The 18,477-nt window shown below is 35.5% G+C and overlaps 1 protein-coding gene and 1 pseudogene across 1 annotated transcript in view; one reads left to right on the forward strand and one right to left on the reverse strand.

The window, feature by feature from the left end:
- The window catches only part of LOC123277809 (ubiquitin carboxyl-terminal hydrolase 25-like), a 134,529-nt gene extending 117,618 nt beyond the window's left edge, over positions 1-16,911 (forward strand). Inside the window, exon 5 of the mRNA XM_070487737.1 lies at positions 12,822-16,911. Within this exon, the coding sequence (XP_070343838.1) occupies positions 12,822-12,869 (48 nt within the window). The 3' untranslated portion in view covers positions 12,870-16,911. The remainder of the gene's footprint in view (positions 1-12,821) is intronic.
- On the reverse strand, positions 6,443-9,064 carry LOC139040843 (olfactory receptor 4P4-like; annotated as a pseudogene).
- Positions 16,912-18,477: the final 1,566 nt, after the last annotated feature.

An 18,477-nucleotide genomic window follows, 5' to 3' on the forward strand; every position in this document is an offset into this window, starting at 1 on the left:
CAGTGATATTGGCCTGTAATTTTCTTTTTTTGTGTTGTCCTTGTCTGGTTTTGATAGCAGGATAACGTTTGCTTTGTAGAAGGAGTTAGGAAGCCTCCCCTCCTCTTCAATTTTTTGGGAGAGTTTGAGAAGGATAGGTAGTAAGTCTTCTTTGAATGTTTGATAGAATTCACCAGGGAAGCCATCTGGGCCTGGACTTTTATTATTTGGGAGGTTTTTAATTGCTGTTTCGATCTCCTTACTGGTGATTGGTCTGTTCAAATTTTCTACATCTTCTTGGTCCAGTTTTGGAAGGTTGTATGTTTCTAAGAATTTATCCATTTCTTCTAGATTACCCAATTTGTTGGAGTATAGCTTTTCATAATATTCTCTTATTATCTTTTGTATTTCTGAGGTGTCCATTGTAATCTCTCCTCTTTCATCTGATTTTATTTATTTGAGCCTTCTCTCTTTTTTTCTTGGTGAGTCTAGCTAAAGGTTTGTCAATTTTGTTTATCTTTTTGAAGAACCAGCTCTTGGTTTCATTAATTTTTTCTATTGCTTTTTTATTTTGCTTATTTCTGCTCTGATTTTGATTATTTCCTTCCTTCTGCTGATTTTGGGCTTTGTTTGTTGTTCTTTTTCCAGTACCTTTAGGTGCACTTTTAGATTGTCTATTTGGGATTTTTCTTCTTTGTTGAGGTAGGCCTGAATTGCTATAAACTTCCCTCATAGAACCACTTTTGCTGTATCCCACAGATTTTGGCATGTCGTGTTTTCATTTTCATTTGTCTCCAGGAATTTTTAGATTTCTTCTTTGATTTCTTCATTGACCCAATCATTGTTCAGTAGCATTTTGTTCAATCTCCACATTTTTGTGGCTTTTCTGGTTTTCTTTCTGTAGATGATTTCCAGTTTCATACCTTTGTGGTCAGAAAAGATGCATGGTATTATTTCGATCTTCTTAAATTTATTGACACTTGTTTTGTGGCCTAATACGTGATCAGTCCTGGAGAATGTTCCATGGGAATTTGAAAAGAATGCGTATTCTGTGGTTTTTGGATGGAATGTTCTGTATATATCCACTAAGTCCACCTGGTCTAATGTGTCCTTTAAGGCTAGTGTTTCCTTATTGATCTTCTGTTTGGATGATCTATCTACTGGTGTAAGTGGAGTGTTAAAGTCCCTTTCTATTATTGTGTTACTGTCTATTTCTCCCCTTATGTCTGTTAATAATTGCTTTATATATTTAGGTGCTCCTACGTTGGGTGCATAGATATTTACAAGTGTTATATTTTCTTGTTGGATTGTTCCCTTTATCATATGTAGTGCCCATCTTTGTCTCTTATTACAGTTTTTTATTTAAAGTCTATTTTGTCTGATATAAGTATTGCTACCCCTGCTTTCTTTTCTTTGCCATTTGCATGGAATATCTTTTTCCATCCTTTCACTTTCAGTTTGTGAGTGTCTGTAGGTCTGATGTGTGTCTCTTGTATGCAGCATATACATGGATCTTGTTTTTTTAATCCAGTTCGCCACTCTATGGCATTTGATTGGAGCATTTAATCCATTGACATTTAAAGTAGCTATTGATAAATATGTATTTATTGCCATTTTGTCACTTTTTCTTTTTCTTGAGAGTTTTAGTAGTTCTTCTCAGTTCCTTTCTTTTTCTCTTGCTCTCTTCACTTGCGGTTTGATGGCTATCTTTAGTAATATGTTTGATTTCTTTTGTCTTACTTTTTTTCCTGCTTCTTATAGGTTTCTGGTTTGTGGTTACCATGAGGATCCTATTTAATATACTATGCATGTAACAGTCTATATTGAGTAGATAGACTCTTTAGCTTGACATCTTTCTAAAAGCTTTACTTTTTCACTCCCCTCCTCCCACATTATATGTTTTTCACATCATATATAGTCTTTTGTTTAGTGTGTGTATATCCATTACCCTCTCATCATTGAAATAGGTAATTTTAGTACATTTGTCTTTTAACCTTCATATTACCTTCACAGGTAGTTGATCTGCTGCCTTTACTATACTTTTACCTTACAAGTGATTTTATTGCCTGTTTTTTCTTGCTGTTGTTTTGGGTTTTTTTAATAATTTTTTTCTTTTATCTCTATTTGTGGTCATTACTGTCCCACTTAAATAAGTCCCTTCAGCATTTCTTGTGGAACTGGTTTCTTGGTGATAAACTCCTTTAATTTTTGCTTGTCTGGGAAGCTCTTTATCTCTCCTTCTATTCTGAATGACAGCCTTGATGGATAGAATATTCTTGGTTGTAGGTTTTTTCCTTTTATCACTTCAAATATGTCATGCCATTCTCTTCTCGCCTGTAGGGTCTTGGCTGAGAAGTCCACTGACAGCCTGATGGGCTTCCCTTTATATGTCACCTGTGGCCTTTCTCTTGCTGCTTTTAGGATTCTGTCTTTGTCTTTTATTTTAGACATTTTGATTATAATATATCTTGGTGTGGGCCTCTTTGGGCTTCTCTTGTTTGGAGCTCTCTGTGCTTCCTGAACTTGGATGTCTGTTTCCTTCCTCAGGTGAGGAAAATTTTCCTCTATTATTTTGACAAATAAATTTTCTGCCTCTTTGTCTCTCTCTTCTCCTTCTGGGACCCCTATAATCCAAATGTTAGCACACTTGATATTGTCCCAGAGTTCCCTTACACTGTTCTCATTCTAATTCTTTTTTCTCTTTTCTGTTCTGCTTGGGTGATTTCCTCTAATCTTTTGTCTAGCTCACTGATCCGTTCTTCTGCTTCCTCTACTCTGCTACTGAGTCCCTCTAGTGAATTTCTCATTTCAAGTATTGTATTCTTCATTTCTGATTGGTTCTTTTTTATATCTTCCAATTCTTTGCTGATGTGCTCACTGTGTTCATCCATTCTTCTCTGCATATCTGTGAGCATCCTCATTATATTGTGTTTGAATTCCTTATCAAGGAGGTAGCTAGTTTTTGTTTCACTTAGTTCTTTTTCAGGTGTTTTGTAGTGTTCCCTTGCTTGGAAAGTATTCCTTTGCCTCCCCATTATGCCTCTTTCTCTGTGCTATTTTCTTCGTACTAGGTGAGTCAGCTATGTCTCCTGATCTTGGAGAAGTGGCCTTATGTAAGAGATGCCTTATGAGGCCCAACAGTGTGCTTCCCTCTCGTCACCAGACCATAAGAACCAGGAGTGACCCCTTTGTTGGCTACTTGTGTTCTTCTGCTGTGGCAGGTTTTCTCCCACTGCAGGTACACAGGGAGTCTGATCTTTCCTTCCCTGGCCAGCTGTTTATAAATCTGGTTTGGACGGGCCTCAGCACTGTTGACTACAAAGTCTATTAGCACACTCTTATTGCAAGTGTCCTCTTAATTGGGTTGGTACCCAGTGTAGCTGGTTGCTAGGCTCAGGGGCGTACAGTTGTGATAGGCCTGAGGCCAACAAAGCTAATGTCAGTTCTTTTAGGAGTGCACCTGAGTGGGGCTAGCCCTTGGCATGGAGGCACTCAGTTGTTTCAGGCTTTGGAAGGTGGGGCTGCTCGTTTTTATGGCCATTTGTGAAGCACAAGTCTTCTGTGGCTGATAAGCCTCACCCCCTCTGGACCACATACACTGTCAACACAGTCCTGGTCTGTGCACTCTTCTCAACCCCCTGGAGCATACCCCGCCACCACACTGCAGAGGCCCCCACCTCTGCCCCAATGCCCCCCACAGTTCACCTGGTCCTCACACAGGCCCTGCCCCACAGAGGCAGACACTCTTGCCTGCCTGTAGAGGATCAAGGCACTCAGTCAATGCAGGCTGAAAAGTAGCCTGAGGGCTTGCTGTTAGGTGGGGCCAGTCCCTAGGGTGCGTTGCCTGCCCTGGCTGAACTGGATTAAATCTGTGCTCTAGTTGGTGTGGCAGACCCCTGGGCTAACAGCCCAAGGGAGGCACCTCAATGGCTCCTACCAGTGTCCTTATCAGCAAGCCTGGACTAGCTCAGAACAATGGCCCCCACCAATGTCTCAGTCTCAGGAGAGGATCCTCCTCTCACCAAGATGCCCCCAGAGCCCACCAGGTGAGTCTTGTTTCACCAAAGGACAGTCAGCCTTCTCTCTGGTGATTTTAGGTTGCTGCAATGAGTGAGTTTGTGTGTGGGCCCTTTAAGACCTGGATCATTTTGGCTTTCAGCCAATAGCTTTTCTGGAGTGTCCTCACTGCAGTTAATAGCCAGCAAAGCCAGACAGTAAGACCCCCCTCTCAGTTGGGTTGACTCTGAAGGATGATTATAGCAGTATTGCCCCCGCTGTGGACCTCACTCCTCCAGGGAGGGCTGTGTACCTTAGGTTGTCTCCCGCCTGGCCAGCTGAGAAGCTCCGCTGCTCTCAAAGGTGGCTTTTTTCCTCTCTGGCCGGAGTTACTGCCTCTTCTGCTTTTGTCAGGACTGTCCCTTGTCGTGGGGGTTCTTTTTATCCAGTTTTCAGTTTTCAATCCAGGGTGATTCTTCCCAAAATTGTTGTAACCTGATTGTGATCATGGGAGGAGGTGAGTTCAACGTCTGCTCACAGTGCCATCTTGACGAGAACTACACTCATTCTTGATAGGCCATTTCCTTTATGTTGAAACAAATTCTGAGAAAACAGTAAGGAATAAGGTCTGAACAGAAGTAAAACTAGAAAATGAAAAAGAAGCCTAAGGTCAGAGAGATGGGAATCAGGTTTTGAAGTTTGCTGTACTGCAGAATAAACTGACTGAACAATGGGTAGAATATTTCTCCTGTGCCACTTCACATCTGAGTGGCCCACCCCTTCCTCCAGGCCCTGCAGTAGCAACCTGCAAATAAAAATTTTGACAGATTTAACTCTCAGACCAGGTGAATGTTTATAGGCCTTCCTCTTACAAATAGTATGATAAGAATTTGTGTTAAGTAAAATTTAGAAAACTTTCCTCTAAAAGAAATAAGATTTTTTTGTAATTTGGGAAATCAATTAAAAAAAGATATACAATAGATAACAGATGGTTAAAAATATCTAGAAAGTATTTCATAACTGAAGTGAAGCTTGAGTTGCACACAGGCTGTGATTATGCAAGATATAACTTAGGGACTTTCTTGCTGGGGTGAACAATATGAGCAAGGAATTGGGATAGAATTGAGCATACCTCAAAATGATGCATAGGTGATGGTTGGGACTGGATAAGGAGAGTAAAGTGACTTATTTAGGAGAGAAGTGAGGAATTTGGTTGTCTCAGGGCATCCATAGTTGGAATAACTTTGAAAACCATGTTGGTCATTCTTTTCTGTGGGAAAAATAATGATTTGTTAATTAGAAGAACATATAAGTTAGTATTTTGAGAGAAAACTATATAGTGCTTCTGCTATAACAATTTTAACCTTATATTTATTTATTTATTTATTTATTTAAATTGAGGAATATTAGCCCTGAGCTAACATCTGCCACCAATCCTCTTCTTTGTGCTAAAGAAGACTGGCTCTGAGCTAAAATCCATGTCCGTCTTCCTGTACTTCATATGTGGGACGCCTGCCACAGTGTGGTTTGTCAAGCGGTGTGTAGGTCTGCACCCAGGATCTGAACAACAAATCACAAGTGGCTGCCTCATATTTTTTATAAAGAAATTTTTATTTTTTCCACAAAATTTCATTTTACTTATTTCCCATAAACAGTGTTGATGTACTGAGTACTGCAATGACTGTGGAGCTTGAATGGTGTATGAGTATAACATAATTATAAGGATTGTGAAGTGGTCTGACTTCCGATGTTGGGAGCAGAACCCTAATATAAACAATAGGATAGTTATACTTGGCCCCCTGAAACTTAAGGAGTACTGTAAGACATGAAATCTTGTGGTGCAGCTCTGCTCTCCAGAAGCCAAAACAAAGACCTTTAAAATGAAAATGAGGCCTAGGATTTGACTGTGAGTATGGCACTGCTGGACGTGAGACTGAAAGGACGGGTTCTACAATCTCTTATGTTAACAACAAGGCCTGAAAAAACATGGGACTCAGCAATCTAAGACAGTGACATTTGGGGTGAACATGAGAATTTTGATGGCCCAAATTCCCTGAAACCTCTAGACAAACAAAATCAGCTCCCTCCTCGTTTCCAGAGGAGAACAGATTCTCATTGCCTGAAGATCATATAATAACCTCACCTGAGCTATTTTCCTGCAAAATTATGCTTATTTTCTTAAGGTCTGGTAGGCTCAAGAAACGTTCATGAGACTCTTGCCAAATTGTCTTCCTTCCTCTGTCACTAGTTGTGGCCTTATGAGCAGTTGGCTGAGAAGGAAATATGATTGTATCTGTTTATATTTAGTTTTACATGAAAATTTGGGGCGAATGGAAATGGGATGTGGTAGCATTACATCCCCAAATATAAATGTCCCTAAAAAGACATGGATTAAGGAAAATCTTCTCAGTTAGCTAAACCTCAACCAGTACAGTTAGTTGTTGCCTTGGTATAGACCAAGAGATAACTAGAGGTATAGCTCTATTCCAGTTCATGGTAATTGCTGATATTTTCACTGGAGGCCTAGGGATTTAGAAAGCATAGGATGAAAGGTGTGAAAAAGAGACATATGAACAGACTTCATGGACAAAATATGAAAATATCTGAGTCCTATAAATGCTCACTATATGATGTACACTGCAGAGGAAATTATCAATGATGGTAGACCAGATTATATGTTTTGGAGCTCTCAGTCAACCTTTTTTCCCAGCCACCCAAGTTCTTACTCATTGATCTAAATATAAAGTAGCTATGGCGGTAGAGATGAAGGTTATTGCAAGGTCTGAACAATATGTACTTTCCTTCACAAAGGTTCATCTGGCCTCTGCTGTTACTAAGTGCGAAAAATTTATAGTTACAATGACTGTGTAAGTTACTTCTCTTCCAAAAACAATGGATGATACCACATTTTCCTCAAGGCATTCTTCATCTCCAAGTTTCTCAACATGTAGATGAGGGGGTTGAATATTGGGGCAATGATGGTGTGGAAAAGAGCGAACATCATGCCCTCTGGAAAAATTGTGGCTGATCAATGTAAATGAGGAAAACAGGCACAAAGAACAGAACCTCAACTATGATGTGGGAACTACAAGTGGAAAGGGCTTTGGTGTGGCTCTCTGCAGGGTAAGCCTTGATGATGTATAATATCAGAAAATAAGACACCATCAAAATCATGAAAGTCATCAAAGCAATGAGACCTGAATTAACAATTACCAAGAGACCAATTCTGTAGATATTGGTGCAAGCTATTTTCTACAAAGGAGACATATCACAGAAATAGTGATCTATCTCATTGGGCCCACAGAATGGTAAGAAGATGGTGAGAAGAAACTAACTGGCAGAGTGTATAAATCCCTCAGGACAACAGGCTACGGTGATTCCATTACACCTTCGTCTGCTCACGATGGTGTAGTGCAGGGGCTTGCAGATGGCTACATAATTGTCATAAGCCAGCCCTGAGAGGATAAAGATCTCAATGCCCCCCAAAAAGTGAAGGATAAAGAGCTGTATAATGCAGTTATTATAGGAATAGTCTTCCTTTCTGCCAGTAAATCAGTCATTAATTTGAGGGTCACTGTGATGTGTAGCAAAGGTTGGAGAGAGAGAGGCAATTAAGGGAGAAATATATAGGGTAGTCAGTTAGCTGACTGTATGTCATAGAAAAAATGATGAGCAAATTTCCCATCCAAATAACAATGTGGGAAAATAAAAATAATATAAAGCAGAGGATCTCAATGTTCTTGTTTTGAGATAGTCCCAATAGAATAAACACAGTGATATTACGCCTATTTTCTGTGGTCCAGTGCAGTAAAAATGCCTACCTGTCCCCTGAAAAGACATAATGCATAAGTCAATATCAGAAATGCTCATGCAGAAAATTGACAATAACTAACTTCATTAAACTATGTTTAAGGGACACGATCACAGTGTTTCAGAAAATAAAAATCTGATATTTAATAATTTTTTTCTGGTTACTCTCATGATGATTTTCTTAGGTCAATCTTTCAGGACACTATGTTCAATCTTGACATTAATAAAATACATTCAATCAAGTATTTATAAATGTATAGGGGCCAGCATGGTGGCTTAGTGGTTAGGTTCACATACTCCACTTCGGTGGCTGGGGGTTCACAGAGTGGGATCCCAGGCATGGACCTAGCATCGCTCCTCAAGCCATGATGTGGTGGCATCCCACATAAGACAGAAGAAGATTGGCACAGATGTTAGCTCAGGGACATCTTCCTCAAATACACACAAAATCTCTAAAAATTACTATAAGTTGCTAAATATTTTCCTATTCTAAAGGACTATACAACTAAGTCCTTGGAAAGGACATTACTCTGGATCCTTAAAAATTCAAATTTGTTAAAGATGCAATTATGAGTCATACAAAGTTTTGTTTAATAATATACAAGCAAATGTAAAGCTTAACAGTGGTCACTATTGCAATATATGCTCCTCATAATAATTTTAAAATGAGGTAGAAAATAAAATAAAATATTTCTGTGATGATACATATATATTTGCAAAGTGGAAAATAGAAACTCTGCAAGAGGTCTCTGCAATTGGTTTGAACAATCTTTTGAAAGCTTCTTTATCTTTTTCTTAGTTATTTGTGGCAGTAAAATGCTGATATTTTATATTAGGAGTATATTGATTTCTATAGGCACATCAATAAAAACCGTGTATATAAATGAACCAGAAAATAAAGCATTAGTTAAAACTAAATAAGAGAGGGAGAAGGCAGTTTTATCTTCATGGTTTTGCTCTTGACTCAGTATGTTATATTTTGCAAATTAATTTCTTCTCAGTGGTTTGAATGAGAGAATGAGTTTATATTCTCTATTTGTCCAATTTGTGCCTTTTGCCCAAACCCATAAAGAATCTTGATACTGCATAATTCTTAGAAAAGTTTACAGTACAAATTTATGTAAAGATAAACATTTGGCACCCAGTTTTACTATTAATTATCAGAGTGTGAATTTGGCTAATTTCTTTGAATTTAAGGTATCTCATGTGAAAAACGAGGAAACCTTTTTCTGCACTTTGTCACAAAACAGTTGTGAACCTCAAATCGATAAATGGTCATTGCTTCATTAACATAGAAATATTAATTGCTAATTTTATTTTCTCAATGTTACTGTTACAAATCAGTAATCTAAAGCTGACAATAATAAAGTCCAGTAAATATGACTCCATTATAGAAAATGATATTTTAAAGTGATAAAATTATTTTGAACAAGTAGAAAACGTTGAGATACTAATCAAATTGCCTAGTTTTATATAGAATAATTGTAATTAAAAGTATATAGAAAATATATAGAATGAATAACGGTAGTTTGAATCTCTTTCTCATTTAGCAATTATATTAAATCGAGAGAATTTGATATACAAAAGTACAGACAATTCAGCTTAGGTTGATCATAGCTTCTGCTAACTTAATTTGAACCTCATCGCTATTGAAAAAATTACATAGAACTGATAACCACATGGACTAATTGTGTTTACTACAAATTTTGACTTCAAAATGCATCATTAACATTTGAAACTTTTCTTTCAATTTTGTAATGTATCTTCTCCTCTAATCTTGTAGCTACATTTTCTTGTCAATTAATTTTCAAATGCTCTCCCCATAGCTCTCTTTTACAGATCAAGTTAATTGTGTCACCTTCCAAACAAAAAATTCCTTTGTCATGGAGCTTTAAAACAAATGAACTTATTTCTATGTTGCAATTTTAAGATTTAGAAATAGCTTATAGAGAAGTCTTTGAAAAGTAATACTTTATTTTTCCAATTATATAATGAAAAGATTTCCTTACCTGTAAATAAATAAAGACTATTTTTAAAATAATATTTAAAATACTGGTTTCATCAACTCTTAATGTAGTCACTTATTCATTTGAATGGACATAAACAATAACATTATTTTAATCATATGCATGGAGATAAAAGAAAAAGACAAGTTTTTTACCCTCCCCAAAGCTGAACAAGAAAATTTTGATTTATACACAAAATTAAGCCTCCAAAGCAACTAAGGCCGTTAGAATATTCAAGCAAAGCCAATCATTCTGTCTTCATTTGTTACAAAATTAATTTCCCTGCTAATTAAATGTTCTCTCAACTTCTAACCAAATAACTTTGCCAAATACATATTTGAATCTTCAATTTCTCCACTCTTCAAGGCCATAGATGACGTTTTATTTTCCTTCTTGGTAATCTCTTTCCATTTCCACTTCCCCATACACTTGCAGTTTCCCACATATAAACCACCTCCTATATTTCTGCTTTCTCAATTTTAGAGTGGGAGAAGAGCTCTAGTCTCTAATCTTGATTCAGTCATCAATTTTAAGTGTAAACTCCTAAGTTCATTTCCTTCTGACTTTTCCTTATCTAAAATGTAGAAACATCATTTCTCTCCTAAATAAATTGGAAAGTTTGAGTTTCAAATTTAAAAATAGATGAATAAGATCTTTGAAAAAAAATAAAACATTATGCAACTGAATGCAGTTTCAGTTCAGTCTGATGCAGATACAAGAGTAATAATATCTTAGATACGTTAAAAATTAGTTGAGGCTTTCCTGATAAAGTATACATAGAACACTTAACTAGTGTTTAGCAAACCAGAACTTGCAATCAGTGTTTTCTAAGTCTAGAGCCTGAGTTAACACATAAAAGATGTAGAGTCAAAGCAACATAATAAATGTAGTGTTAAAAACCCTACTTTATCACAGTTAACTAATTATTTTATGCAAAACTCAAAACCTTCAAAGTTATTGTTCTTGAATCAGAATATTTCGATATACATATACCAAAGGAGATAATAAATTAAGCCAAACCCTCTCTATATATGAAAATATAGATGATAAACAAAAAGTACAAGCTCAATCAGTCCCTCCCTCCTACATATGTAGGTCATTTATAAAGGGTAAGAAAGCTATATATGTGAGAAAATCCACTAAATCTCTTCATTCTCTCAAACATGAACAATGCTATCACAGCCACAAAGAGTGCCTATGCAGGAACAATGGATAGGAAAAAAAGAGATTAATTCATTCTCCAGAATAGCTCTTCACTCAATTTAGGAATTTGTATTCATGGTTCTAGGGTCCCCATCTGTAAAATGATGAATCAAGTTTTAGTGATTTATAAAATACATTTCAGTTAAGATTTTGCATAACTTTTGGGTTTTCTACCATTGTTAAAGTTAAAGTTTGGGAAACCTTAAACATGATGAATTGAAATTGCTTGGGTTGATACTGTGGCTTTGCTATGAATAAGCATATGACATCAGTATGTTGCTTAATCACATTGGCGATCAATAGATCTAATCATTCTTTTATTAGTTTCCAATTTTAGCATTCCCGTGTACCTAACATTCTTCTAAACACTTTATAGGTATAATCTTGTTTAATCCTCGCAATAACTCTATTAAATACTATTAATATTTACTTACTAATTAATTTACTTACTAATTAATATTATTAATTATTTAATTCCTCTCTGACTCAGTTTCCTCTTCTGGGTTCATTATAAACCTAATAAGTAATATAGAATCAAAATCTAAAACAACATGTATTCACTTAGCCATATACTTAGCAAAATGTTATACACTTAGCACAATTCCTGATACACAGTATACTCAGTAATTATTTCACAATATCATTTCTTAAAACAGAGGGTTTCACTGACTCTGACATTTCAATTTTAATCTATGCCAAAGTAAACTGCATACATGCTTAATTGCATGGTCCTAAGTTTCTTGAGGACAGAGAGACTCTTACATTCTGCCTTGAAATATTAAGAAGTGCTAGCACAAATTTAATTTTGAGTCTTAGCCACATCTCCCTGATCTGTATGATATTTGGTATGTGCTGATTTTTTCTCAGATCATCATATCATTGATAGATAAGTACGTCGCTGATGAATACATCTATAAACAAAGATTGAGCTGACTTCCAATGTGTTTTGTGAGCAGAATAAATAACAAGTACATATTGATGATTTACTGTGGATCATATGCTAAGGGTTCTCATTTAATCTTCAAAAGGACTCAGTGAGATGGGCACTATGAGTGTCCTTTCTTACACAGGAGAAAACTCTGTCAACAGATAAGATATAACACATAAGACATATGATTTGCCCAAAGTTGCTAGGCAAGGAAGTGATTACCAAAAGTCAGTAGGATGGCTAATTCCAAAGGAATGGAAGGAGTAAAGAGAGGAAGTGACCTATCATTGACATTGGAGATGATGATGACAGTGTTTTATGTCTTGATTCATGTGGACATTAAAGGGATTTTTCCAATGTAGCCTTCTCTCTGTTTTGCAAACTTCTTTTTCTATCCTGTGTCAAAATTTAAATATGTGAAAAACATGTAAGATAACCCTAAAAACCACATCAGATACATCAAAACTGCCTAGAACAGAGTGAAGTTTGATTGGCCTCCAAAGAATTAATTTGAAAGGAAGTCTAAGTACTTTATTTTTATATAATCCATTTCCTACATTCCTAAGGAAACCTGGTTTTTATTTTAGCTTTATTGAGGAATAATTAACAAATGTAATTATAGTAATTTAAGTGCACAATGTGATGATTTTACATACATATACATTACAACATTTTAGAAAAATTACCAAGACTAATATAATTAACGCATCTACCACTCACGTATTTAACTCGTTTTGTGTGGTGAGAATGCTTAAGATCCACTCTCAGTAACTTTCAAGTATACAAAACTGTATCATTAACTATAGTCATCATGCTGTACATTAGATCGTCAGAAGTTTATTCTTCTTATAACTGAACATTTGTACCATATTCCTATTCTTTATTTTTTTTTTTTTTAGGAAGACAAACCCGGAGCTACCCGCTGCCAATCCTCCTCTTTTTGCTGAGGAATACTGGCCCTGAGCTAATATCCGTGCCCATCTTCCTCTACTTTATAAGTGGGACGCCTACCACAGCATGGCATGCCAAGCAGTGCCACGTCCACACCTGGGATCCGAACCGGTGAACCCCGGGCCGCCGAAGTGGAATGTGCGAACTTAACCACTGCTCCACTGGACCGGCCTCATCCTATTCTTAACATAGAACTTTCATGATATTCTCTCTGTGCTTCCCCTTCTCTGTTCTTGCAGACATCCTTGGGGCTCTGTTATATGAGTTACAATTTGGATAAGTTACTAATAAAGAAATGAATATTGTGCTGGATTAGACCACTTCCCTATAACAAGTATTAAACAGCAATGTGGCAGTTTACAGGTCTTGAAAGAAAAAGATTGAGAATGATAAACATTATTCTTAGTTCTATTGTCTTTCACTCTTGCAGGAAAGTGAAAGACACCTTCACATTTGCTTGGCTTACTGCCCACATGTTCTTTGCGATCAAGTTTTTAAGCAAAAATCTTACTGAAAGGAATATTATAACAACGTAAGTGTTAGCAACTTGTCTGAATTGTAATTTATATAATCTTCTCTAATTTAAATCCATTACAATTTGTCTGTCATATAATTTTCTCTCATTTCCCTTCCCATTGATTTTGCATTATTATTGAAATTATTTTTTCAAATTCTATTGCATTTTAAGTTTTCAAATAATTTTCATGTTTTTCAAATAACTCTATCTTTAATATTAAACTGTTATCCACCTTCTTATGATTGTCTGTTCTTTTTCATAGAAATCCACAAAAATATTTTCTTATCTTTTTTCTGGCTCCCTTGGGAAATCTGTCTTAGAAATCAACTCTTCACAACATTTAATAATACTGTTTTATCCATGTACAAGGGTAGAATGTTTTTTAATATCAACAACTGTTGTATTTTTCTGTTTATATTTTTCTCTCATCTTAAGAGGAATTAAAATATATACAAAAAGAATTATGGTAAAAGAAAATTTATTTTTAAAGAATTTCACTTGGGCATATTGCTTGTCCACGAGGATGGAGATTGAATTCATTTCTAATGTCTATGTATCAGGACAAGCTGGTATGTGCAGTTTCTTCCCAAATGCAGTCTTGTAGTCACTTAGATAATTGAACTTTACTGGAAAGGGATAAGATCTATTAAATTTCTCAACCTGTCTTTCCACATTCTGAGTATATGTGATGTAATAAACACTATAGTAGAAAAATAAGTTGTCATCATTCCCTTTGTGCCTGCCTAGGACACTTTAAGAGAGATGAGGAGAGGATGCTGTAACTCCCCGAGAATGGATCTGATCACCCCTTTCCCTTCACTCTTTAAACTGAATGATTTCTGTGAACTTTTCCATTACATAATTTATTTCACAGTGCCATCATATCAAGATTTATTTGAACATCTTGTGAGGAAATAAAGCCCAATAATAAAAAAATATTATTTTTTTAAATTTCCAAATCACACTTTCAATATACTTCATTTCCACAGAATGCCAAAAAGTTGCCTAGTCTCCAAGTATAAATTTCATATGCAAATGATTAAAATTCAAGTTCAGCCTCAGAATTGCCTACTCTATTTGACATTATCATCGTTACATTAGTCTAAAATATTTTTGATGCATGTATGCTCCTACCCAATCTCAAAGCCACTAGTGAAATTGTCACTTTACTTATAATTCTTCAGCTCATCATCTCTGATTTTTATAAAGTGAACAACAGTGATCTGAAAGCTAATAGGGCTCTCTGATTCCGAGTCCACTTTTACTCCTTAATAATTGAATAGGAAAAAATTCAATTGTGTATCTCATCTGAAAAGATCTTTTCACACCAAACTTTTCTCATGGCCTGTTTCGTCTCTGTATTTCTCAACGTAAAGAATGAGGGAGTGAACAAAAAGAGCCATGATGGTGTAAACTACAGCAAATATTTTGGCCTCAGGGTAAGTGGTAGGGAGTCTGAGGTAGGCAAAATTGAAATCCCTCAAAATAAAACAACCACAGAGGTATGAGATCCAGAGGTAGAGAGGGCTTTGTGCCTTCTCTCTGCTCAGTGATTTCTTAAGGTGAATAATATAGTGTAAGACTCAAATAAGAGAACAAAGGTTTCCAAGGTGACCATTCCTGAAATGGCAAACACAAGGACATCAGTGGTGTAGGCATCATTAAACATGACTTTCAGCAAAGGGAAAATTTCAGAATAGTAGTGATCAATTTTGCTGGGGCCACAGAAGGGCAAATGGATCATCATTGAAAACCGAGAAAAGGAATAGACAGCCCCAGCAGCCCTAGTAGCTGAGACTAGAAGATTGCATCTTTTGCTATTCATGATAAGCATGTAACGGAAAGGTTTGCAGATGCCACATAGGGATCAACTGCCATGACTGTAAGGATGAAGACCTCGATGATGCCAAAGAAGTGTGTGGAAAAACCTGAAACATGCCATTATAATTGGAGATGTTTTTTCTTCCCAGTAACAGGTCACTGATCAGTTGGGTGTCAGACAGAAGGTATAGCAGATGTCCATAGAGGACAAGGGGCTGAGGAAATAGTACACTGGTTTGTGAAAAAAAGGGCACTGTGTCGAATAGGGATAAGGATTACAAGGTTTCCCACCAGATGACAAGATAACAAAACAAGAAGAGTATAAAGTAAAATATTTGTATGTTCTGGTCAGAGGGAAGGCCTATAAGAATGAATACTGATATTTTCTTGATTTCCTATATGGTGAGTTTATTGTTGTTATGCACAAATAGTTTACTATCTGAAAGAAAAAAAATGTATTTGGATGAAAACATTTGCAGTGAAATTACAATCATATAAAAACTATCAACAAATCATGGAAACTAATTCATCAATTGTTAATATTGGTTATATTTCTTCTTTGGAATTATTGCTAATTTATCTCCCTTACAGTTTTCATTTTTACTCAAGTGCTCTGTTATATTGATGAAATGAAATGTGTATTTTATTCAGTGTTCTCCAGTTTTAAATTTTAATGATTAACATATTACTATTTCCTAATTGAGAAAATTCTATTACTATTAATCATAACATTTAGAGGAAAATAATCACTTATTTACTTATTTCTGGGTATGTGATATATGGCTATTTTAAATTTGTATTTTTTATTCATAGTGAAGTTTTCATTTTAGGTCATGTTTCTTTCTCAAACAGAAAGGGAAATACCTCCTTGTTTTCTCTGTGTGCACACGAGCAAGGAATACCAATAAACTTATGATGTATTTGCCTGACTTTTGAACTTCTTGAGTGCATGATTAATTTGCAAACTGGGTAAATTCCTTTGCCACAAGGGAAAGAAACAACCTTATCTACCTGAGAACTAATCTTATTGTGAAAGCCAAATGACTAGAATATATAACTGCATGAGGGATAAGGTTTTGATTTGGGTATACCATATCTTTAATATGTAAGACTTGTTAATCTCCATTTTTAACAAAAAGACAACAGTCTCATTCTCAGATTATCCACAGATAATGGTACCTAAATAAAATATATTAATTTTGTCTAATTAAAAATCTATTGTCACAGAGTTAAAAGTCATATCTGTCATATAAAATATGTAACTTCCATTTAAACAAATTTGTATAAAAGTGAGTTGATTTAAAGAGAATTATTAAATAAGGAGGATAGTTATTAGAAAGACTTAAATAATAGAAGAGAATTTGATCAAAATTAACTGAGTCAATTTCCCAAATCAGAGAACTAACAAATGGTAGCTCATAGAAACTGGGTCTGATTTTTATCCAGTCCAGCGCTGCCTCCTTTAGATGAAAGCAGAGGAGACAAGTAATCAGGGGGACAGCAGTGGTTGGAATTATTTGAATCTATATTTCATATTACTTACAGCACAAAAAATGATATTGCCAAATCACTGTGAAAATCTACCTTCACATTTATAAACACGAAGGTTTAGATAAGCACTTCTATGATTTCAAATTATTTTGGAGCATTTTTGCCTCCAATTTGACCATAATAGTTTTTACTATCCCAGCCAGTACAGTTGAGGAATTATTTACTGTTAATTAATTAAATATTCTTAAGAAAATTAAAGGTTAACTACTAATTAGATGTTGCGACAGGTACTGACAATAATGTAATCAATCTCATGAGTAAACTGAAGAGGTGGAATTATAGTAAAGGAAGAAATTGACCTTACATTGACTAATGGAAAACTTTCAAAACATTAAAGGCATATATAATGAATGTGTAAGCGTTTTTTTATAAAGGCGATATAGAAAGAATTAGAGAAGCTGAGTAGTGTAAAATAAAGCGGAGAACAAACTACATTGATTCAAACTCTGTCCATATAACAGTGAACATCCAACAAGACAGATCATCAGTCCGTAGATGTTTCCAACCTGCATACAATTGCCATTAGGTAGAAGAATAAATCCCTATGCCGGGCTAATTTTTAGGGTGCATTTTTAATATTTGGGTTTACATAGAAGCTGCCATCAAGTCAAAAATTTCTTTCTGGATTAGTAGGAGATAAAAATCTATCATCCAGCATAAGTTTAGACAGTTGCCAAACTTTACTCCAAATAATCGTTTTAAACATTTTACTTTCTGTAAAGTTTTAGTAAGAACTTTTAATAAAGAACAATGTGAACTGTTTTTACTTTCTCCAAAATCCTTCGGGAAAGACGTTTAATCTATCTAAACCTCTGAATCTACATATATAACACTCTGATATTGATATGTTATTAGAGAAAATAATGAGGGATACATGAGATAATGATGTGAAGTTCCTTAGAATGGTACCTGGTACATAACCACAAAACAGGTTTCCTTTCCATTCTATTAACTTACCTTGGTTGATTCTGGTAAACCTAATTTATTTAGGAGGATTATCATTTGACAGGTAGAAGTTTTCTATAGATTGGATGCTCAAAAGTCACTGGTAACTTGAACACTTCAAAACTTTAATGCTATTTTTATTTCCTGCTCCAATTCAGTTTGCAACATGTAATTATAAGTAAACATCACTAAAACATGCTACTCTTACTCAAATCTTTATACCACAGTTAAATTTATAGACTTACAGTAAGAATTAAAAAGAACAAATGACAAACAGTATGTAATGAGCCTAAAACAGAAACTATCAAAGTGAGTCCCACTGAGTTGACATCAGGTTAGTTTTCGGCTCGTCAGGGAAATATCTGCTTTGCATATTTTCCACCTTTGGTGCTCCATGTGCTAACTCTTCTCTGGAATATAAATCTGAGATGGAATGAAAGACTATAAACCAGTGATTCAAAATAAAGCCAGATGAAATCTCTGAAGTTATCTTCAGGATTGCTTTTCTGGAAGAAATCCTATTGTTTTGCAAGGGGAATCAAGAGTTAGATATCTATCTTGAATTCACAGAAAAGCATGTATTCATTCCACAGGGATGTTGTCTGGTCTTTTGATTGTACGTACAATTTCTTTACCTGATATGACTCAAGAGTAAACAAGAAATATTTTTAAACAGCTGGTAAAGGCATGTGCATAAATGAATCCTAGGAGTCATCTCTTTTATGCCTATGCTTGGAGGAAATTTGCTTTGCAGGAGCCAAATATAAATT

The sequence above is a fragment of the Equus asinus genome, chromosome 17 (assembly GCF_041296235.1).
Source record: "Equus asinus isolate D_3611 breed Donkey chromosome 17, EquAss-T2T_v2, whole genome shotgun sequence".
Lineage (NCBI taxonomy): Eukaryota > Metazoa > Chordata > Mammalia > Perissodactyla > Equidae > Equus > Equus asinus.